The sequence below is a fragment of the Saccostrea echinata genome, unplaced genomic scaffold, assembly GCF_033153115.1.
Source record: "Saccostrea echinata isolate AGI-Se365-2 ecotype Australia unplaced genomic scaffold, CSIRO_AGI_Sech_v1 ptg000250l, whole genome shotgun sequence".
NCBI classification, from domain to species: domain Eukaryota; kingdom Metazoa; phylum Mollusca; class Bivalvia; order Ostreida; family Ostreidae; genus Saccostrea; species Saccostrea echinata.
The window spans coordinates 17,457-38,940 of NW_026889999.1; the positions used below are offsets into that span (position 1 = coordinate 17,457).

The 21,484-nt window shown below is 37.1% G+C and overlaps 13 protein-coding genes across 13 annotated transcripts; 3 read left to right on the forward strand and 10 right to left on the reverse strand.

Moving 5' to 3' along the window:
* Positions 1 to 868: 868 nt before the first annotated feature.
* On the reverse strand, positions 869 to 1,246 carry LOC133177804 (histone H2A). Its single transcript, XM_061312689.1, has one exon. It carries the CDS (start codon positions 1,244 to 1,246, stop codon positions 869 to 871), a length of 378 nt encoding a protein of 125 aa, XP_061168673.1.
* A 255-nt stretch (positions 1,247 to 1,501) lies between these two features.
* On the forward strand, positions 1,502 to 1,873 carry LOC133177805 (histone H2B-like). The gene has a single exon (XM_061312690.1). It carries the CDS (start codon positions 1,502 to 1,504, stop codon positions 1,871 to 1,873), a length of 372 nt encoding a protein of 123 aa, XP_061168674.1.
* Positions 1,874 to 2,937: 1,064 nt separating this feature from the next.
* LOC133177807 (histone H4) lies at positions 2,938 to 3,249 on the reverse strand. The gene has a single exon (XM_061312691.1). The coding sequence runs from the start codon at positions 3,247 to 3,249 to the stop codon at positions 2,938 to 2,940; it is 312 nt and encodes a 103-aa protein (XP_061168675.1).
* Positions 3,250 to 4,634: 1,385 nt separating this feature from the next.
* Positions 4,635 to 5,045, reverse strand: LOC133177808 (histone H3). The gene has a single exon (XM_061312692.1). The coding sequence runs from the start codon at positions 5,043 to 5,045 to the stop codon at positions 4,635 to 4,637; it is 411 nt and encodes a 136-aa protein (XP_061168676.1).
* Positions 5,046 to 6,380: 1,335 nt separating this feature from the next.
* Positions 6,381 to 6,968, reverse strand: LOC133177809 (histone H1-delta-like). The gene has a single exon (XM_061312693.1). It carries the CDS (start codon positions 6,966 to 6,968, stop codon positions 6,381 to 6,383), a length of 588 nt encoding a protein of 195 aa, XP_061168677.1.
* Positions 6,969 to 9,109: 2,141 nt separating this feature from the next.
* LOC133177810 (histone H2A) lies at positions 9,110 to 9,487 on the reverse strand. Its single transcript, XM_061312695.1, has one exon. The coding sequence runs from the start codon at positions 9,485 to 9,487 to the stop codon at positions 9,110 to 9,112; it is 378 nt and encodes a 125-aa protein (XP_061168679.1).
* Positions 9,488 to 9,742: 255 nt separating this feature from the next.
* LOC133177811 (histone H2B-like) lies at positions 9,743 to 10,114 on the forward strand. Its single transcript, XM_061312696.1, has one exon. It carries the CDS (start codon positions 9,743 to 9,745, stop codon positions 10,112 to 10,114), a length of 372 nt encoding a protein of 123 aa, XP_061168680.1.
* Positions 10,115 to 11,178: 1,064 nt separating this feature from the next.
* LOC133177812 (histone H4) lies at positions 11,179 to 11,490 on the reverse strand. The gene has a single exon (XM_061312697.1). The coding sequence runs from the start codon at positions 11,488 to 11,490 to the stop codon at positions 11,179 to 11,181; it is 312 nt and encodes a 103-aa protein (XP_061168681.1).
* Positions 11,491 to 12,874: 1,384 nt separating this feature from the next.
* LOC133177813 (histone H3) lies at positions 12,875 to 13,285 on the reverse strand. Its single transcript, XM_061312698.1, has one exon. It carries the CDS (start codon positions 13,283 to 13,285, stop codon positions 12,875 to 12,877), a length of 411 nt encoding a protein of 136 aa, XP_061168682.1.
* A 1,338-nt stretch (positions 13,286 to 14,623) lies between these two features.
* LOC133177814 (histone H1-delta-like) lies at positions 14,624 to 15,211 on the reverse strand. The gene has a single exon (XM_061312699.1). It carries the CDS (start codon positions 15,209 to 15,211, stop codon positions 14,624 to 14,626), a length of 588 nt encoding a protein of 195 aa, XP_061168683.1.
* A 2,142-nt stretch (positions 15,212 to 17,353) lies between these two features.
* LOC133177815 (histone H2A) lies at positions 17,354 to 17,731 on the reverse strand. Its single transcript, XM_061312700.1, has one exon. It carries the CDS (start codon positions 17,729 to 17,731, stop codon positions 17,354 to 17,356), a length of 378 nt encoding a protein of 125 aa, XP_061168684.1.
* A 255-nt stretch (positions 17,732 to 17,986) lies between these two features.
* LOC133177816 (histone H2B-like) lies at positions 17,987 to 18,358 on the forward strand. The gene has a single exon (XM_061312702.1). The coding sequence runs from the start codon at positions 17,987 to 17,989 to the stop codon at positions 18,356 to 18,358; it is 372 nt and encodes a 123-aa protein (XP_061168686.1).
* Positions 18,359 to 19,421: 1,063 nt separating this feature from the next.
* On the reverse strand, positions 19,422 to 19,733 carry LOC133177817 (histone H4). Its single transcript, XM_061312703.1, has one exon. It carries the CDS (start codon positions 19,731 to 19,733, stop codon positions 19,422 to 19,424), a length of 312 nt encoding a protein of 103 aa, XP_061168687.1.
* Between the last annotated feature and the right edge of the window lie 1,751 nt (positions 19,734 to 21,484).

The window sequence follows — 21,484 nt, forward strand, 5'->3', positions numbered from 1 at the left end:
AATAAATGTAAAGTGTTGAAAAAAATGTCGTTTAGTCATTCGCATCGGTAGTCTATTCGAAAGAAAATTTACTACCAGTTTTTAATTGTGTTAGTACTGTAAGTATCCGGAAACTGGCATCGAGTTGCTTTTATTCACTCTTATTATGGGAAGCACACTTTTTTGAATAAGAACATTCAAGACATAATATAAACCACATCTTCTTATTCTTATGAGATTCTTATATTCATAACTTTTATCTATTTTTATCAATTAGGAATTTTGTCTAAATAATCATCATATAAAACAATAGCGAGGGGGAAAAAAAAGAAACATTAAGGATTTAACTGGAGTTACAGATCTTTTGAATATGTTAATAAAATAATGATCATATTTAAAAATATTTGTATCAAAGGAAAAAAATTGAAAGTTAGATCGCCATGTTAGATGATTTTCGCAGTTTCTAGTCTTAATTGGTCAATGAAATGGGTTTTTTTTTTTCTTATCTCTTTGTTGAGTGAGCATTCAAGTAATACGTGAGAATTCAACATTTGTACGCAGGCCTATAAGGTTTGGATTCAACTGCCTATAACGAGAAAGAAAAAAACGTACATATACGAATATACATGCGAGTCAATTTTAAAATTTATTGCTTTTGTTATTAACTTAATACATTTATTTATCATTAAATATATAACACTTTCTTTGATGTTTGATCTCTGTTCTGTGTTGAAAATTATTGAATTCGTGTGTTTCTATTATTTTCTAGCTATAATAATTGTTTACGTTTCAACTCGTTTGTAATGTAGGTATCTTTTCGAAAAGCTTATGTGGCCGTGAAAACGGCCGTTTGGTTTTGTGCTGCACACAACACAACTATAGGATCTTTTTACTTGGCGGCTTTCTGTGTCTTTTTGGGAAGGAGCACCGCTTGGATGTTGGGCAGGACACCACCCTGCGCGATGGTCACGCCGGACAGGAGTTTGTTCAATTCTTCGTCGTTGCGGATGGCCAGCTGCAGATGACGGGGAATGATTCTGGTCTTTTTGTTGTCGCGGGCAGCGTTGCCTGCCAACTCCAAGACTTCTGCGGCCAAGTACTCAAGAACGGCAGCCAAGTACACGGGAGCGCCTGCTCCCACTCTCTCGGCGTAGTTGCCCTTTCTCAGCAGACGGTGAATACGACCCACGGGGAACTGCAGTCCGGCGCGGGAAGAACGGCTCTTGGCCTTCCCCTTCACTTTGCCTCCTTTGCCACGTCCAGACATTCTTAACGGTTATGTTCTTTCGTGTACAGTCAACGAATAATCCAGCGACGCCCGCACGCACCAATTTAAACAACCAAGCGGATCCAACGGTGCAGCCAATTAACGCGTCGCTCTGTTGTGCCTTTAGGTGAAATCCGAACAAGTAATGTTTTCTCGGAGGTCCGTAACAAGCTTCTCCTCCTACTCGCATATAAATAGTAAATTTTACCATTTTACTTTATTCATCTCTTCAGTTTGACCTGTCAACTTGAGATCATGCCACCCAAAGTCGGATCCAAAGGCGCCAAGAAAGCAGTCACCAAGGCCAAGACACCGAGGAGCACAGACAAGAAAAGGAGGAAGAGGAGGAGGGAATCTTATGCCATTTACATCTACAAAGTCCTAAAGCAGGTGCACCCTGACACTGGTGTTTCCAGCAAGGCCATGAGCATAATGAACTCCTTCGTCAACGATATCTTTGAGAGAATCGCTGCCGAAGCCTCTCGTTTGGCCCACTACAACAAGCGATCTACAATCACAAGCAGAGAGGTCCAGACTGCTGTCCGTCTCCTTCTGCCCGGTGAACTGGCCAAGCACGCCGTATCTGAGGGCACCAAAGCCGTCACCAAGTACACCAGCAGCAAATAATCTCATTTTGCAAGTACACACACCAAACGGCCCTTTTAAGGGCCAACTAATTTTTAAGAAAAGATACCTTCATATTACATGCGTTATTGAGACACAAATAATATGTGTGAGTGTTACAATGTGAATGCATGTGCTCGTAAAAGTGGCAAACGTATAAAAATCCCACATTGTTTACAACTGATTATAATAACAGAAGTAGGATAAATAAAGAAATACAAGTAGGTATTATTATATGTATGAGAGCCAAATTTTATTCACAAATAACTTGAATGTACAACCAAGCATATATCTAAAATAACTGTATCTTCAAATATAAATAAAATACAAGCATGCGAGGTCCATCTGATGTACACAAAATCCTGGTTCATTTGTCCTCTGTATACTGAATTAATTATCAGCGTACATTATATAATTGATAATAAAGTATCTCAATTCAGCTAATATCAATGAAACAGATAAATAAATTCAAGACCCCCCCCCCTCCCCTTTCTTTGACATTGACATATTGGAATTTTCAATCAGTAATTATACATCAATAAAAGTGCAATGACCAAAATGCGATAATTATACATTGACAATTAATTGTCTAACATTAGTCATAATTGTTAAACAAGAAAAAAAAAGCATGTCACTCAGCGCCAGTTGGTACCTGTCATTGTCGGTAGATCGATCCCTCAAAATAATACTCAAGACAGCAGCATTATTATTTTAATATATGATTATAATAATAAAAAAAATTAAATAATATATACTGTTTGTGTGTGTTTATTCAATATTTCTTGTCCAAACCTAAATTCAATACATATTTGTTGCTCTGTATATAGTTTTGAGGAAATATTACGACATAAAGGGTCTTACTCTGTTATTGTTGTGTATTTATTTTACCACTTACAACCATTCTGTATTCAACTTTGTACAGTGAATATCTGTATAACAAGTACTCAGTAAGTAAATGTCTGTCTTAACGATGTTTAAGAGGCATCTTTTCGAAAAATTTGGGTGGCCGTGATAACGGCCGTTTGTGTTTGTTTTAAACTTCTGTCTTGACTGTCAAACTGAATTCTTTAGCCTCCAAATCCGTACAGGGTGCGTCCTTGGCGTTTCAAGGCGTAGACCACGTCCATAGCTGTGACGGTCTTTCTCTTGGCATGCTCCGTGTAGGTTACAGCATCTCGGATCACGTTCTCCAAGAAAACCTTAAGAACTCCACGAGTTTCCTCGTAGATGAGACCGGAAATACGTTTGACACCACCACGGCGAGCAAGACGGCGTATGGCTGGCTTGGTGATACCCTGGATGTTGTCTCTCAAGACTTTTCTGTGTCGCTTAGCGCCTCCTTTTCCAAGACCTTTTCCTCCTTTGCCACGTCCAGACATGTTATAAGTTCAGCCAGTAGTACTGTTCTGATGAACTGATCATGCGTAATTGCCTAATTTATAGTCCAAATTGAGGACCCGTGAGAGCGCACGATGCTTTGAAAAGTTCGGAACGTTACCAAAGCGGTATTGTGACAAGCTTTACGATTGGTCAGCTTGGCATGATGGGAATGTTTACATTTCTTGCCCCACGGGAATTTTAACCACATTTAATTAATTTTGATTCTTTAATTTCTTCACATATAGGCAAGTTTAGGTTCAATTTATTCACCTAAACCAAAATATTGGTACGTGGAGGTACATATATACATTTTATACAAACTGATATACAAAAAAAAAAAAAAAAAACATGACAGAAAATGAATAAAAATGATAAAGAGAGAGAGGGGAATTATATCAAGCAGGACAGACAGCATCATAATTTTTTAGGATAAACATACACAATTTTTTGTTTTGTTGTTGTTATTTTTTTATTTCAGTATTTTTTGCTTTGAGTTTAACAAAATAAATACCGTTGTTGCCGAATGATAATAAAAACGTGTGTGGGTGGGTGGGTGGGGATTAAGTTATTCAAAGGAAAGGGGTGTGACAGATAACACCGAAATAATACAAAATGTAGAAGCTGAATGAAACTTTTGATTCTCATTCATTTATGATATCTAGTTATAGATGTGATAATTTATTTGATTTCCTCTTTTCTCAGTTAATTTTCAAAGGCAACTTTAAGCAGTGACCAAACCGGCTTTATAAATGAGCCTTTTTCATTTTATTACACGCCACGTTAGAATGAATATCGTTATATTTGACGTTGTTTAGAAATCAATAAAAATCATACTTTGAATATAAATGAAATACGGAATTGCAGTTCTGAAATGCATGTACTCGCATATGTGCATAGCTGTAGAACTAATGAGATAAAGTTGTAATACTGTTATTATTTTTTGCTTCGACACATTCCATCATTTTCTATTTAAATAATTGTGCTATTTTCTAATTTATTTCGCAAAATTCTTGAATGTATTCTAGAGGGGCAGGTTGATGGACTTGTACAAAATATAGTTTCAAGATGTGTAGACAACTTCTACAACTTGATGATGACAATAATACTATGAAATTGTCTAGCATTGTGCTATGTAATTATATATATGTAAGGCACAGATATATTCACTGAAGGATGTACTGTGTCTCAACATTTTTTTTTTTTTTTTTTTTTTTCAATTTGGGGGCATTGTACGCCGAATTTGACAAAATTTATTAATTTCGGCCAAATAATTCAACATTATTTTCAGAGATGTTTCAACGTCTGAACAGAAGGCATCTTTTCGAAGAATGTAGGTGGCCGTGAAAACGGCCGTTTGCTTTAGGACTTGAAATACAGCTTAAAATTAAGCACGCTCTCCACGAATACGTCTGGCCAGCTGGATGTCTTTGGGCATGATGGTTACTCTCTTGGCGTGAATGGCGCACAGGTTGGTGTCCTCAAAGAGACCAACAAGGTAAGCTTCGCTTGCTTCCTGTAAAGCCATGACAGCTGAACTCTGGAAACGCAAGTCGGTCTTAAAATCCTGAGCGATTTCCCGGACCAAGCGCTGGAATGGCAGCTTCCTGATGAGAAGCTCAGTGCTCTTCTGGTATCTCCGAATTTCACGGAGGGCGACAGTTCCTGGCCTGTATCTATGCGGTTTCTTAACGCCACCCGTGGCTGGTGCGCTTTTACGAGCAGCTTTGGTAGCGAGCTGTTTTCTGGGGGCCTTGCCTCCTGTAGATTTTCGTGCCGTCTGCTTGGTACGTGCCATGCTATCTCCTCAGATTATTCAAACTCGAATGAATGAAGTGGCAGTGTTGCACCGTGAACTTATATATCTTTGTAAGCTCAAGTTGAAAATCGCTGCGGTCTACCAGTCGGCTTAGTCGATTGGCTGGTGCCCGCAGTAACACTCGCTACGATTAGTCAGGTGAACGAGATGACCATTGGCTACGTCTGTAGGTAGTTTCAATCCACAGAATTGCCCCAAAAGAAAAAGAAAATCAAGTCGGTTTTTGACACATGATTTCACTGCAGATACATATAGTCAAATATTTTTTTTAAAAATATATATATGGTGAATAATGGGGATGAATGTAACGTCAATTGAATAGAAAATAGAATTATTTATTATATATATACATATATTTTCAATTCGTTATTGAAGCAAAATGCATTTTCGAAAAATATATATTATATATTTCTTGTCATTATTTCCTCCTACCATTATCTGAACAAGCCCAGTAATATTACTAAGTATCATGATACTTGCAGATAATCAGAATGGTGCATATAGGATGAACAGGAATTACCCTGTTGCAAAAACAAGAACAAAACAAATAATACAAATAAATGAATAATTAATTAAATGAATGAATAATTAAATAAATGAATGAATGAATGAATGAATAAATGAAAAGAATAAATAAATGAAAAGAATAAGAATGTATGTATCTGTCTTTCAAAAGGTACGCATGAACTTTTATTCCATTCGTTCCACATTTGATTCCAAATAAAGTGGGGAAAAAAAAAGAAAAAAAGAAAAAGAAAAATAATAATAATAATAATAATAAATAAATAAATAAAATAAATGAATGAATAAAATAAAATAAAATAAAATAAAAAAAATTAATAATAATAATAAAACTTCAACAACAAAAAAAACAACAAAAAACAAAAAAAAAAAAAAACCAAACCAAAACAAAACAAAACAAAACAAAACAAAAAAAAAAAAAAAAAAAAAAAAAAAAAAAAACATGAAAACAAATATACTAGAATGATAACACTAATAATAATGGCCATATAGTTAGCGTAGGCGTTGTGATGTGGAAAAAGTAAAATTTTATTTACTTGAGGGAGGGTATGTAAACAAATTAAAAACTGACTTTTGTTTCTTCTTCTTCTCAGAAACAGCATGTTAATATTATCATGACTTTGCAATTTGCTTCCAGTCGAAGACAAATAAACTATGTGTAATAGGTAAGTGTACTTCTTGTTTATTCATTTTGTGTTTCCATTAGTACATGTATGTAATAGAGGCATCTTTTCTAAAAATGTTGGTAGCCCTGAAAAGGGCTTTTGTAATTGGTTTAAGACAATTGGCAGTCTACGCCTTGGTGGCTTTCTTTGGGGTTTTTGACTTCTTGGCTGTGGCTTTCTTGGGCGCTTTGGTTTTCGTAGGCTTTGGAGCTGCCTTGGCTTTCTTGGGAGACTTAGTAGCTGCTTTCTTCTTGGGAGACTTGGCCTTCTTGGGTGCTGCAGGTTTCTTAACAGCCTTTTTCTTTTCTGTTGGCTTTTTCTCCCCGGTTGTCTTCTTGGGTTTGGTCGTTTTCTTGGGCTTGGCAGCCTTAGGTTTGGTGACTTTTTTGGTCTTGGGTTTCTTCTCCGTCTTGGGCTTCTCTCCCAGCTTGAAGGAACCACTGGCACCTGTACCCTTGGCCTGTTTGAGAACTCCCTTCTTGACTCCGTTCTTGAGGGCCATCTTCAGATGGGTGTTGACACTAGAGGCGTCATTACCGACTTTGTAGTTGCCCATGATGTACTTGAGAATAGCTTGTCTCGAGGAACCTCCGCGCTCCTTCAGGGCAGCCACAGCAGCGCTGATCATCTCGATGTACTTGGGATGGGCGGGGACCGTCTTGGGTTTGGAAACCTTCTTCTTGGCGGGGGATTTTGCTGGTGCGGCGTCTGCCATAATTTTTTTGTCCTGTTTTCTACAACTGATGTGAACGACGTTATCGACGATAAGGAAATGAATGAGATCACCTCCGCCGATGGCCTTATTTGAGTGGCGGCGAGCGCGGACCTCCGTGAAAACTCCCCAATTGTCGAGAGCGTAGAGGATTGAACTCGTCAAACTTTGTGTTTCAATACCTGTTATTTTTCCGATTTTGTCCTCCCAATTTTACTTAATTTTCTCAAATATGTCACTGTGCGTTTTCTTGAAATAATTTCCTACATAACTGTTTTTGTTTAAGGTTCTTAATCTGTCATTTTAAAGGAGGAATTGTCTGTTGATTCTGAAAATGCGCTGTTCCCTGGAGCCCAGAAGCGACTAATTTTGATTAAAACACGAAAACAAGAGGAATAGAACACGAGTAAGGGATTGAAGTACTTACTACATTGCTATGTGATAAAACATACATGTACATTTCTTTCAATTGTCTTCTATGTTACTTAAAATCCGAATGAAAATGCAAACATTCGGCACAAACACGCGCACAATGGATAGTGATGTGTGCCTTGCATTTCATATGAAATGGAGAGAGAGAGAAAAAAAAACAATCAAACAAAAGGGTCATATGAAGGGAAATCACGGAATCTCACAAATTGTTGAATGTTCAAATATATATCTAATATACTTTCTAGATCAGTGGATGTTCACCCCCTTAAAGGGACAACATATAATTTCTTTTCGAATATTTAAATACATGACACCTACTTTATAATTATAACACCGAGGACACCGGAAAGATCCAGACCGTACGTAACGTACCACATTCGGTGGTACAACGTCTGAATTTCTCAGTATAATTATATCATAAGAATATACATAACTGACATCCTTGTAAATTACATGAAAAAAAAAAATCACATAAAAAGGGCGTGTATTTAATAATTGTAGAACACTCACTTAATTAGTAGTTATACATAAGAGAGAGACAGAGAGAGACGAACAAGGCGAATAATGGGAGTAGCTTATTCATTGATATTAATTTGTTTCTTGTAATTTACACACACAAATAATTGAGTACATGTAAATAAACAGAATGTGGTCAAAAGCCAATGTATTTAAAATCTATATCTTTCAAGTTGAACAAGACAACCAGTATATAATACAAGACAATACAATACATTGATAGAAGCATCAAATTGGTTGCACACTTTCCACGTGCAGATCATGATTCCCTGCATCTATATGTCACGTGACGATGCAGATGTGCTGCACGGCGCAGTGATGGACATCGCAATAAATGTAAAGTGTTGAAAAAAATGTCGTTTAGTCATTCGCATCGGTAGTCTATTCGAAAGAAAATTTACTACCAGTTTTTAATTGTGTTAGTACTGTAAGTATCCGGAAACTGGCATCGAGTTGCTTTTATTCACTCTTATTATGGGAAGCACACTTTTTTGAATAAGAACATTCAAGACATAATATAAACCACATCTTCTTATTCTTATGAGATTCTTATATTCATAACTTTTATCTATTTTTATCAATTAGGAATTTTGTCTAAATAATCATCATATAAAACAATAGCGAGGGGGAAAAAAAAGAAACATTAAGGATTTAACTGGAGTTACAGATCTTTTGAATATGTTAATAAAATAATGATCATATTTAAAAATATTTGTATCAAAGGAAAAAAATTGAAAGTTAGATCGCCATGTTAGATGATTTTCGCAGTTTCTAGTCTTAATTGGTCAATGAAATGGGTTTTTTTTTTCTTATCTCTTTGTTGAGTGAGCATTCAAGTAATACGTGAGAATTCAACATTTGTACGCAGGCCTATAAGGTTTGGATTCAACTGCCTATAACGAGAAAGAAAAAAACGTACATATACGAATATACATGCGAGTCAATTTTAAAATTTATTGCTTTTGTTATTAACTTAATACATTTATTTATCATTAAATATATAACACTTTCTTTGATGTTTGATCTCTGTTCTGTGTTGAAAATTATTGAATTCGTGTGTTTCTATTATTTTCTAGCTATAATAATTGTTTACGTTTCAACTCGTTTGTAATGTAGGTATCTTTTCGAAAAGCTTATGTGGCCGTGAAAACGGCCGTTTGGTTTTGTGCTGCACACAACACAACTATAGGATCTTTTTACTTGGCGGCTTTCTGTGTCTTTTTGGGAAGGAGCACCGCTTGGATGTTGGGCAGGACACCACCCTGCGCGATGGTCACGCCGGACAGGAGTTTGTTCAATTCTTCGTCGTTGCGGATGGCCAGCTGCAGATGACGGGGAATGATTCTGGTCTTTTTGTTGTCGCGGGCAGCGTTGCCTGCCAACTCCAAGACTTCTGCGGCCAAGTACTCAAGAACGGCAGCCAAGTACACGGGAGCGCCTGCTCCCACTCTCTCGGCGTAGTTGCCCTTTCTCAGCAGACGGTGAATACGACCCACGGGGAACTGCAGTCCGGCGCGGGAAGAACGGCTCTTGGCCTTCCCCTTCACTTTGCCTCCTTTGCCACGTCCAGACATTCTTAACGGTTATGTTCTTTCGTGTACAGTCAACGAATAATCCAGCGACGCCCGCACGCACCAATTTAAACAACCAAGCGGATCCAACGGTGCAGCCAATTAACGCGTCGCTCTGTTGTGCCTTTAGGTGAAATCCGAACAAGTAATGTTTTCTCGGAGGTCCGTAACAAGCTTCTCCTCCTACTCGCATATAAATAGTAAATTTTACCATTTTACTTTATTCATCTCTTCAGTTTGACCTGTCAACTTGAGATCATGCCACCCAAAGTCGGATCCAAAGGCGCCAAGAAAGCAGTCACCAAGGCCAAGACACCGAGGAGCACAGACAAGAAAAGGAGGAAGAGGAGGAGGGAATCTTATGCCATTTACATCTACAAAGTCCTAAAGCAGGTGCACCCTGACACTGGTGTTTCCAGCAAGGCCATGAGCATAATGAACTCCTTCGTCAACGATATCTTTGAGAGAATCGCTGCCGAAGCCTCTCGTTTGGCCCACTACAACAAGCGATCTACAATCACAAGCAGAGAGGTCCAGACTGCTGTCCGTCTCCTTCTGCCCGGTGAACTGGCCAAGCACGCCGTATCTGAGGGCACCAAAGCCGTCACCAAGTACACCAGCAGCAAATAATCTCATTTTGCAAGTACACACACCAAACGGCCCTTTTAAGGGCCAACTAATTTTTAAGAAAAGATACCTTCATATTACATGCGTTATTGAGACACAAATAATATGTGTGAGTGTTACAATGTGAATGCATGTGCTCGTAAAAGTGGCAAACGTATAAAAATCCCACATTGTTTACAACTGATTATAATAACAGAAGTAGGATAAATAAAGAAATACAAGTAGGTATTATTATATGTATGAGAGCCAAATTTTATTCACAAATAACTTGAATGTACAACCAAGCATATATCTAAAATAACTGTATCTTCAAATATAAATAAAATACAAGCATGCGAGGTCCATCTGATGTACACAAAATCCTGGTTCATTTGTCCTCTGTATACTGAATTAATTATCAGCGTACATTATATAATTGATAATAAAGTATCTCAATTCAGCTAATATCAATGAAACAGATAAATAAATTCAAGACCCCCCCCCCTCCCCTTTCTTTGACATTGACATATTGGAATTTTCAATCAGTAATTATACATCAATAAAAGTGCAATGACCAAAATGCGATAATTATACATTGACAATTAATTGTCTAACATTAGTCATAATTGTTAAACAAGAAAAAAAAAGCATGTCACTCAGCGCCAGTTGGTACCTGTCATTGTCGGTAGATCGATCCCTCAAAATAATACTCAAGACAGCAGCATTATTATTTTAATATATGATTATAATAATAAAAAAAATTAAATAATATATACTGTTTGTGTGTGTTTATTCAATATTTCTTGTCCAAACCTAAATTCAATACATATTTGTTGCTCTGTATATAGTTTTGAGGAAATATTACGACATAAAGGGTCTTACTCTGTTATTGTTGTGTATTTATTTTACCACTTACAACCATTCTGTATTCAACTTTGTACAGTGAATATCTGTATAACAAGTACTCAGTAAGTAAATGTCTGTCTTAACGATGTTTAAGAGGCATCTTTTCGAAAAATTTGGGTGGCCGTGATAACGGCCGTTTGTGTTTGTTTTAAACTTCTGTCTTGACTGTCAAACTGAATTCTTTAGCCTCCAAATCCGTACAGGGTGCGTCCTTGGCGTTTCAAGGCGTAGACCACGTCCATAGCTGTGACGGTCTTTCTCTTGGCATGCTCCGTGTAGGTTACAGCATCTCGGATCACGTTCTCCAAGAAAACCTTAAGAACTCCACGAGTTTCCTCGTAGATGAGACCGGAAATACGTTTGACACCACCACGGCGAGCAAGACGGCGTATGGCTGGCTTGGTGATACCCTGGATGTTGTCTCTCAAGACTTTTCTGTGTCGCTTAGCGCCTCCTTTTCCAAGACCTTTTCCTCCTTTGCCACGTCCAGACATGTTATAAGTTCAGCCAGTAGTACTGTTCTGATGAACTGATCATGCGTAATTGCCTAATTTATAGTCCAAATTGAGGACCCGTGAGAGCGCACGATGCTTTGAAAAGTTCGGAACGTTACCAAAGCGGTATTGTGACAAGCTTTACGATTGGTCAGCTTGGCATGATGGGAATGTTTACATTTCTTGCCCCACGGGAATTTTAACCACATTTAATTAATTTTGATTCTTTAATTTCTTCACATATAGGCAAGTTTAGGTTCAATTTATTCACCTAAACCAAAATATTGGTACGTGGAGGTACATATATACATTTTATACAAACTGATATACAAAAAAAAAAAAAAAAAACATGACAGAAAATGAATAAAAATGATAAAGAGAGAGAGGGGAATTATATCAAGCAGGACAGACAGCATCATAATTTTTTAGGATAAACATACACAATTTTTTGTTTTGTTGTTGTTATTTTTTTATTTCAGTATTTTTTGCTTTGAGTTTAACAAAATAAATACCGTTGTTGCCGAATGATAATAAAAACGTGTGTGGGTGGGTGGGTGGGGATTAAGTTATTCAAAGGAAAGGGGTGTGACAGATAACACCGAAATAATACAAAATGTAGAAGCTGAATGAAACTTTTGATTCTCATTCATTTATGATATCTAGTTATAGATGTGATAATTTATTTGATTTCCTCTTTTCTCAGTTAATTTTCAAAGGCAACTTTAAGCAGTGACCAAACCGGCTTTATAAATGAGCCTTTTTCATTTTATTACACGCCACGTTAGAATGAATATCGTTATATTTGACGTTGTTTAGAAATCAATAAAAATCATACTTTGAATATAAATGAAATACGGAATTGCAGTTCTGAAATGCATGTACTCGCATATGTGCATAGCTGTAGAACTAATGAGATAAAGTTGTAATACTGTTATTATTTTTTGCTTCGACACATTCCATCATTTTCTATTTAAATAATTGTGCTATTTTCTAATTTATTTCGCAAAATTCTTGAATGTATTCTAGAGGGGCAGGTTGATGGACTTGTACAAAATATAGTTTCAAGATGTGTAGACAACTTCTACAACTTGATGATGACAATAATACTATGAAATTGTCTAGCATTGTGCTATGTAATTATATATATGTAAGGCACAGATATATTCACTGAAGGATGTACTGTGTCTCAACATTTTTTTTTTTTTTTTTTTTTTCAATTTGGGGGCATTGTACGCCGAATTTGACAAAATTTATTAATTTCGGCCAAATAATTCAACATTATTTTCAGAGATGTTTCAACGTCTGAACAGAAGGCATCTTTTCGAAGAATGTAGGTGGCCGTGAAAACGGCCGTTTGCTTTAGGACTTGAAATACAGCTTAAAATTAAGCACGCTCTCCACGAATACGTCTGGCCAGCTGGATGTCTTTGGGCATGATGGTTACTCTCTTGGCGTGAATGGCGCACAGGTTGGTGTCCTCAAAGAGACCAACAAGGTAAGCTTCGCTTGCTTCCTGTAAAGCCATGACAGCTGAACTCTGGAAACGCAAGTCGGTCTTAAAATCCTGAGCGATTTCCCGGACCAAGCGCTGGAATGGCAGCTTCCTGATGAGAAGCTCAGTGCTCTTCTGGTATCTCCGAATTTCACGGAGGGCGACAGTTCCTGGCCTGTATCTATGCGGTTTCTTAACGCCACCCGTGGCTGGTGCGCTTTTACGAGCAGCTTTGGTAGCGAGCTGTTTTCTGGGGGCCTTGCCTCCTGTAGATTTTCGTGCCGTCTGCTTGGTACGTGCCATGCTATCTCCTCAGATTATTCAAACTCGAATGAATGAAGTGGCAGTGTTGCACCGTGAACTTATATATCTTTGTAAGCTCAAGTTGAAAATCGCTGCGGTCTACCAGTCGGCTTAGTCGATTGGCTGGTGCCCGCAGTAACACTCGCTACGATTAGTCAGGTGAACGAGATGACCATTGGCTACGTCTGTAGGTAGTTTCAATCCACAGAATTGCCCCAAAAGAAAAAGAAAATCAAGTCGGTTTTTGACACATGATTTCACTGCAGATACATATAGTCAAATATTTTTTTTAAAAATATATATATGGTGAATAATGGGGATGAATGTAACGTCAATTGAATAGAAAATAGAATTATTTATTATATATATACATATATTTTCAATTCGTTATTGAAGCAAAATGCATTTTCGAAAAATATATATTATATATTTCTTGTCATTATTTCCTCCTACCATTATCTGAACAAGCCCAGTAATATTACTAAGTATCATGATACTTGCAGATAATCAGAATGGTGCATATAGGATGAACAGGAATTACCCTGTTGCAAAAACAAGAACAAAACAAATAATACAAATAAATGAATAATTAATTAAATGAATGAATAATTAAATAAATGAATGAATGAATGAATGAATAAATGAAAAGAATAAATAAATGAAAAGAATAAGAATGTATGTATCTGTCTTTCAAAAGGTACGCATGAACTTTTATTCCATTCGTTCCACATTTGATTCCAAATAAAGTGGGGAAAAAAAAAGAAAAAAAGAAAAAGAAAAATAATAATAATAATAATAATAAATAAATAAATAAAATAAATGAATGAATAAAATAAAATAAAATAAAATAAAAAAAATTAATAATAATAATAAAACTTCAACAACAAAAAAAACAACAAAAAACAAAAAAAAAAAAAAAAACCAAACCAAAACAAAACAAAACAAAACAAAACAAAAAAAAAAAAAAAAAAAAAAAAAAAAAAAAAACATGAAAACAAATATACTAGAATGATAACACTAATAATAATGGCCATATAGTTAGCGTAGGCGTTGTGATGTGGAAAAAGTAAAATTTTATTTACTTGAGGGAGGGTATGTAAACAAATTAAAAACTGACTTTTGTTTCTTCTTCTTCTCAGAAACAGCATGTTAATATTATCATGACTTTGCAATTTGCTTCCAGTCGAAGACAAATAAACTATGTGTAATAGGTAAGTGTACTTCTTGTTTATTCATTTTGTGTTTCCATTAGTACATGTATGTAATAGAGGCATCTTTTCTAAAAATGTTGGTAGCCCTGAAAAGGGCTTTTGTAATTGGTTTAAGACAATTGGCAGTCTACGCCTTGGTGGCTTTCTTTGGGGTTTTTGACTTCTTGGCTGTGGCTTTCTTGGGCGCTTTGGTTTTCGTAGGCTTTGGAGCTGCCTTGGCTTTCTTGGGAGACTTAGTAGCTGCTTTCTTCTTGGGAGACTTGGCCTTCTTGGGTGCTGCAGGTTTCTTAACAGCCTTTTTCTTTTCTGTTGGCTTTTTCTCCCCGGTTGTCTTCTTGGGTTTGGTCGTTTTCTTGGGCTTGGCAGCCTTAGGTTTGGTGACTTTTTTGGTCTTGGGTTTCTTCTCCGTCTTGGGCTTCTCTCCCAGCTTGAAGGAACCACTGGCACCTGTACCCTTGGCCTGTTTGAGAACTCCCTTCTTGACTCCGTTCTTGAGGGCCATCTTCAGATGGGTGTTGACACTAGAGGCGTCATTACCGACTTTGTAGTTGCCCATGATGTACTTGAGAATAGCTTGTCTCGAGGAACCTCCGCGCTCCTTCAGGGCAGCCACAGCAGCGCTGATCATCTCGATGTACTTGGGATGGGCGGGGACCGTCTTGGGTTTGGAAACCTTCTTCTTGGCGGGGGATTTTGCTGGTGCGGCGTCTGCCATAATTTTTTTGTCCTGTTTTCTACAACTGATGTGAACGACGTTATCGACGATAAGGAAATGAATGAAATCACCTCCGCCGATGGCCTTATTTGAGTGGCGGCGAGCGCGGACCTCCGTGAAAACTCCCCAATTGTCGAGAGCGTAGAGGATTGAACTCGTCAAACTTTGTGTTTCAATACCTGTTATTTTTCCGATTTTGTCCTCCCAATTTTACTTAATTTTCTCAAATATGTCACTGTGCGTTTTCTTGAAATAATTTCCTACATAACTGTTTTTGTTTAAGGTTCTTAATCTGTCATTTTAAAGGAGGAATTGTCTGTTGATTCTGAAAATGCGCTGTTCCCTGGAGCCCAGAAGCGACTAATTTTGATTAAAACACGAAAACAAGAGGAATAGAACACGAGTAAGGGATTGAAGTACTTACTACATTGCTATGTGATAAAACATACATGTACATTTCTTTCAATTGTCTTCTATGTTACTTAAAATCCGAATGAAAATGCAAACATTCGGCACAAACACGCGCACAATGGATAGTGATGTGTGCCTTGCATTTCATATGAAATGGAGAGAGAGAGAAAAAAAAACAATCAAACAAAAGGGTCATATGAAGGGAAATCACGGAATCTCACAAATTGTTGAATGTTCAAATATATATCTAATATACTTTCTAGATCAGTGGATGTTCACCCCCTTAAAGGGACAACATATAATTTCTTTTCGAATATTTAAATACATGACACCTACTTTATAATTATAACACCGAGGACACCGGAAAGATCCAGACCGTACGTAACGTACCACATTCGGTGGTACAACGTCTGAATTTCTCAGTATAATTATATCATAAGAATATACATAACTGACATCCTTGTAAATTACATGAAAAAAAAAAATCACATAAAAAGGGCGTGTATTTAATAATTGTAGAACACTCACTTAATTAGTAGTTATACATAAGAGAGAGACAGAGAGAGACGAACAAGGCGAATAATGGGAGTAGCTTATTCATTGATATTAATTTGTTTCTTGTAATTTACACACACAAATAATTGAGTACATGTAAATAAACAGAATGTGGTCAAAAGCCAATGTATTTAAAATCTATATCTTTCAAGTTGAACAAGACAACCAGTATATAATACAAGACAATACAATACATTGATAGAAGCATCAAATTGGTTGCACACTTTCCACGTGCAGATCATGATTCCCTGCATCTATATGTCACGTGACGATGCAGATGTGCTGCACGGCGCAGTGATGGACATCGCAATAAATGTAAAGTGTTGAAAAAAATGTCGTTTAGTCATTCGCATCGGTAGTCTATTCGAAAGAAAATTTACTACCAGTTTTTAATTGTGTTAGTACTGTAAGTATCCGGAAACTGGCATCGAGTTGCTTTTATTCACTCTTATTATGGGAAGCACACTTTTTTGAATAAGAACATTCAAGACATAATATAAACCACATCTTCTTATTCTTATGAGATTCTTATATTCATAACTTTTATCTATTTTTATCAATTAGGAATTTTGTCTAAATAATCATCATATAAAACAATAGCGAGGGGGAAAAAAAAGAAACATTAAGGATTTAACTGGAGTTACAGATCTTTTGAATATGTTAATAAAATAATGATCATATTTAAAAATATTTGTATCAAAGGAAAAAAATTGAAAGTTAGATCGCCATGTTAGATGATTTTCGCAGTTTCTAGTCTTAATTGGTCAATGAAATGGGTTTTTTTTTTTCTTATCTCTTTGTTGAGTGAGCATTCAAGTAATACGTGAGAATTCAACATTTGTACGCAGGCCTATAAGGTTTGGATTCAACTGCCTATAACGAGAAAGAAAAAAACGTACATATACGAATATACATGCGAGTCAATTTTAAAATTTATTGCTTTTGTTATTAACTTAATACATTTATTTATCATTAAATATATAACACTTTCTTTGATGTTTGATCTCTGTTCTGTGTTGAAAATTATTGAATTCGTGTGTTTCTATTATTTTCTAGCTATAATAATTGTTTACGTTTCAACTCGTTTGTAATGTAGGTATCTTTTCGAAAAGCTTATGTGGCCGTGAAAACGGCCGTTTGGTTTTGTGCTGCACACAACACAACTATAGGATCTTTTTACTTGGCGGCTTTCTGTGTCTTTTTGGGAAGGAGCACCGCTTGGATGTTGGGCAGGACACCACCCTGCGCGATGGTCACGCCGGACAGGAGTTTGTTCAATTCTTCGTCGTTGCGGATGGCCAGCTGCAGATGACGGGGAATGATTCTGGTCTTTTTGTTGTCGCGGGCAGCGTTGCCTGCCAACTCCAAGACTTCTGCGGCCAAGTACTCAAGAACGGCAGCCAAGTACACGGGAGCGCCTGCTCCCACTCTCTCGGCGTAGTTGCCCTTTCTCAGCAGACGGTGAATACGACCCACGGGGAACTGCAGTCCGGCGCGGGAAGAACGGCTCTTGGCCTTCCCCTTCACTTTGCCTCCTTTGCCACGTCCAGACATTCTTAACGGTTATGTTCTTTCGTGTACAGTCAACGAATAATCCAGCGACGCCCGCACGCACCAATTTAAACAACCAAGCGGATCCAACGGTGCAGCCAATTAACGCGTCGCTCTGTTGTGCCTTTAGGTGAAATCCGAACAAGTAATGTTTTCTCGGAGGTCCGTAACAAGCTTCTCCTCCTACTCGCATATAAATAGTAAATTTTACCATTTTACTTTATTCATCTCTTCAGTTTGACCTGTCAACTTGAGATCATGCCACCCAAAGTCGGATCCAAAGGCGCCAAGAAAGCAGTCACCAAGGCCAAGACACCGAGGAGCACAGACAAGAAAAGGAGGAAGAGGAGGAGGGAATCTTATGCCATTTACATCTACAAAGTCCTAAAGCAGGTGCACCCTGACACTGGTGTTTCCAGCAAGGCCATGAGCATAATGAACTCCTTCGTCAACGATATCTTTGAGAGAATCGCTGCCGAAGCCTCTCGTTTGGCCCACTACAACAAGCGATCTACAATCACAAGCAGAGAGGTCCAGACTGCTGTCCGTCTCCTTCTGCCCGGTGAACTGGCCAAGCACGCCGTATCTGAGGGCACCAAAGCCGTCACCAAGTACACCAGCAGCAAATAATCTCATTTTGCAAGTACACACACCAAACGGCCCTTTTAAGGGCCAACTAATTTTTAAGAAAAGATACCTTCATATTACATGCGTTATTGAGACACAAATAATATGTGTGAGTGTTACAATGTGAATGCATGTGCTCGTAAAAGTGGCAAACGTATAAAAATCCCACATTGTTTACAACTGATTATAATAACAGAAGTAGGATAAATAAAGAAATACAAGTAGGTATTATTATATGTATGAGAGCCAAATTTTATTCACAAATAACTTGAATGTACAACCAAGCATATATCTAAAATAACTGTATCTTCAAATATAAATAAAATACAAGCATGCGAGGTCCATCTGATGTACACAAAATCCTGGTTCATTTGTCCTCTGTATACTGAATTAATTATCAGCGTACATTATATAATTGATAATAAAGTATCTCAATTCAGCTAATATCAATGAAACAGATAAATAAATTCAAGACCCCCCCCCTCCCCTTTCTTTGACATTGACATATTGGAATTTTCAATCAGTAATTATACATCAATAAAAGTGCAATGACCAAAATGCGATAATTATACATTGACAATTAATTGTCTAACATTAGTCATAATTGTTAAACAAGAAAAAAAAAGCATGTCACTCAGCGCCAGTTGGTACCTGTCATTGTCGGTAGATCGATCCCTCAAAATAATACTCAAGACAGCAGCATTATTATTTTAATATATGATTATAATAATAAAAAAAATTAAATAATATATACTGTTTGTGTGTGTTTATTCAATATTTCTTGTCCAAACCTAAATTCAATACATATTTGTTGCTCTGTATATAGTTTTGAGGAAATATTACGACATAAAGGGTCTTACTCTGTTATTGTTGTGTATTTATTTTACCACTTACAACCATTCTGTATTCAACTTTGTACAGTGAATATCTGTATAACAAGTACTCAGTAAGTAAATGTCTGTCTTAACGATGTTTAAGAGGCATCTTTTCGAAAAATTTGGGTGGCCGTGATAACGGCCGTTTGTGTTTGTTTTAAACTTCTGTCTTGACTGTCAAACTGAATTCTTTAGCCTCCAAATCCGTACAGGGTGCGTCCTTGGCGTTTCAAGGCGTAGACCACGTCCATAGCTGTGACGGTCTTTCTCTTGGCATGCTCCGTGTAGGTTACAGCATCTCGGATCACGTTCTCCAAGAAAACCTTAAGAACTCCACGAGTTTCCTCGTAGATGAGACCGGAAATACGTTTGACACCACCACGGCGAGCAAGACGGCGTATGGCTGGCTTGGTGATACCCTGGATGTTGTCTCTCAAGACTTTTCTGTGTCGCTTAGCGCCTCCTTTTCCAAGACCTTTTCCTCCTTTGCCACGTCCAGACATGTTATAAGTTCAGCCAGTAGTACTGTTCTGATGAACTGATCATGCGTAATTGCCTAATTTATAGTCCAAATTGAGGACCCGTGAGAGCGCACGATGCTTTGAAAAGTTCGGAACGTTACCAAAGCGGTATTGTGACAAGCTTTACGATTGGTCAGCTTGGCATGATGGGAATGTTTACATTTCTTGCCCCACGGGAATTTTAACCACATTTAATTAATTTTGATTCTTTAATTTCTTCACATATAGGCAAGTTTAGGTTCAATTTATTCACCTAAACCAAAATATTGGTACGTGGAGGTACATATATACATTTTATACAAACTGATATACAAAAAAAAAAAAAAAAAAACATGACAGAAAATGAATAAAAATGATAAAGAGAGAGAGGGGAATTATATCAAGCAGGACAGACAGCATCATAATTTTTTAGGATAAACATACACAATTTTTTGTTTTGTTGTTGTTATTTTTTTATTTCAGTATTTTTTGCTTTGAGTTTAACAAAATAAATACCGTTGTTGCCGAATGATAATAAAAACGTGTGTGGGTGGGTGGGTGGGGATTAAGTTATTCAAAGGAAAGGGGTGTGACAGATAACACCGAAATAATACAAAATGTAGAAGCTGAATGAAACTTTTGATTCTCATTCATTTATGATATCTAGTTATAGATGTGATAATTTATTTGATTTCCTCTTTTCTCAGTTAATTTTCAAAGGCAACTTTAAGCAGTGACCAAACCGGCTTTATAAATGAGCCTTTTTCATTTTATTACACGCCACGTTAGAATGAATATCGTTATATTTGACGTTGTTTAGAAATCAATAAAAATCATACTTTGAATATAAATGAAATACGGAATTGCAGTTCTGAAATGCATGTACTCGCATATGTGCATAGCTGTAGAACTAATGAGATAAAGTTGTAATACTGTTATTATTTTTTGCTTCGACACATTCCATCATTTTCTATTTAAATAATTGTGCTATTTTCTAATTTATTTCGCAAAATTCTTGAATGTATTCTAGAGGGGCAGGTTGATGGACTTGTACAAAATATAGTTTCAAGATGTGTAGACAACTTCTACAACTTGATGATGACAATAATACTATGAAATTGTCTAGCATTGTGCTATGTAATTATATATATGTAAGGCACAGATATATTCACTGAAGGATGTACTGTGTCTCAACATTTTTTTTTTTTTTTTTTTTTTTCAATTTGGGGGCATTGTACGCCGAATTTGACAAAATTTATTAATTTCGGCCAAATAATTCAACATTATTTTCAGAGATGTTTCAACGTCTGAACAGAAGGCATCTTTTCGAAGAATGTAGGTGGCCGTGAAAACGGCCGTTTGCTTTAGGACTTGAAATACAGCTTAAAATTAAGCACGCTCTCCACGAATACGTCTGGCCAGCTGGATGTCTTTGGGCATGATGGTTACTCTCTTGGCGTGAATGGCGCACAGGTTGGTGTCCTCAAAGAGACCAACAAGGTAAGCTTCGCTTGCTTCCTGTAAAGCCATGACAGCTGAACTCTGGAAACGCAAGTCGGTCTTAAAATCCTGAGCGATTTCCCGGACCAAGCGCTGGAATGGCAGCTTCCTGATGAGAAGCTCAGTGCTCTTCTGGTATCTCCGAATTTCACGGAGGGCGACAGTTCCTGGCCTGTATCTATGCGGTTTCTTAACGCCACCCGTGGCTGGTGCGCTTTTACGAGCAGCTTTGGTAGCGAGCTGTTTTCTGGGGG

Bases quoted from the DNA above. Each gene is read 5' to 3' on its own strand.
- LOC133177804 (XM_061312689.1), bottom strand. From the start codon at position 1,246: ATGTCTGGACGTGGCAAAGGAGGCAAAGTGAAGGGGAAGGCCAAGAGC.
- LOC133177805 (XM_061312690.1), top strand. From the start codon at position 1,502: ATGCCACCCAAAGTCGGATCCAAAGGCGCCAAGAAAGCAGTCACCAAG.
- LOC133177811 (XM_061312696.1), top strand. From the start codon at position 9,743: ATGCCACCCAAAGTCGGATCCAAAGGCGCCAAGAAAGCAGTCACCAAG.
- LOC133177813 (XM_061312698.1), bottom strand. From the start codon at position 13,285: ATGGCACGTACCAAGCAGACGGCACGAAAATCTACAGGAGGCAAGGCC.
- LOC133177815 (XM_061312700.1), bottom strand. From the start codon at position 17,731: ATGTCTGGACGTGGCAAAGGAGGCAAAGTGAAGGGGAAGGCCAAGAGC.
- LOC133177812 (XM_061312697.1), bottom strand. From the start codon at position 11,490: ATGTCTGGACGTGGCAAAGGAGGAAAAGGTCTTGGAAAAGGAGGCGCT.
- LOC133177809 (XM_061312693.1), bottom strand. From the start codon at position 6,968: ATGGCAGACGCCGCACCAGCAAAATCCCCCGCCAAGAAGAAGGTTTCC.
- LOC133177810 (XM_061312695.1), bottom strand. From the start codon at position 9,487: ATGTCTGGACGTGGCAAAGGAGGCAAAGTGAAGGGGAAGGCCAAGAGC.
- LOC133177807 (XM_061312691.1), bottom strand. From the start codon at position 3,249: ATGTCTGGACGTGGCAAAGGAGGAAAAGGTCTTGGAAAAGGAGGCGCT.
- LOC133177808 (XM_061312692.1), bottom strand. From the start codon at position 5,045: ATGGCACGTACCAAGCAGACGGCACGAAAATCTACAGGAGGCAAGGCC.
- LOC133177817 (XM_061312703.1), bottom strand. From the start codon at position 19,733: ATGTCTGGACGTGGCAAAGGAGGAAAAGGTCTTGGAAAAGGAGGCGCT.
- LOC133177816 (XM_061312702.1), top strand. From the start codon at position 17,987: ATGCCACCCAAAGTCGGATCCAAAGGCGCCAAGAAAGCAGTCACCAAG.
- LOC133177814 (XM_061312699.1), bottom strand. From the start codon at position 15,211: ATGGCAGACGCCGCACCAGCAAAATCCCCCGCCAAGAAGAAGGTTTCC.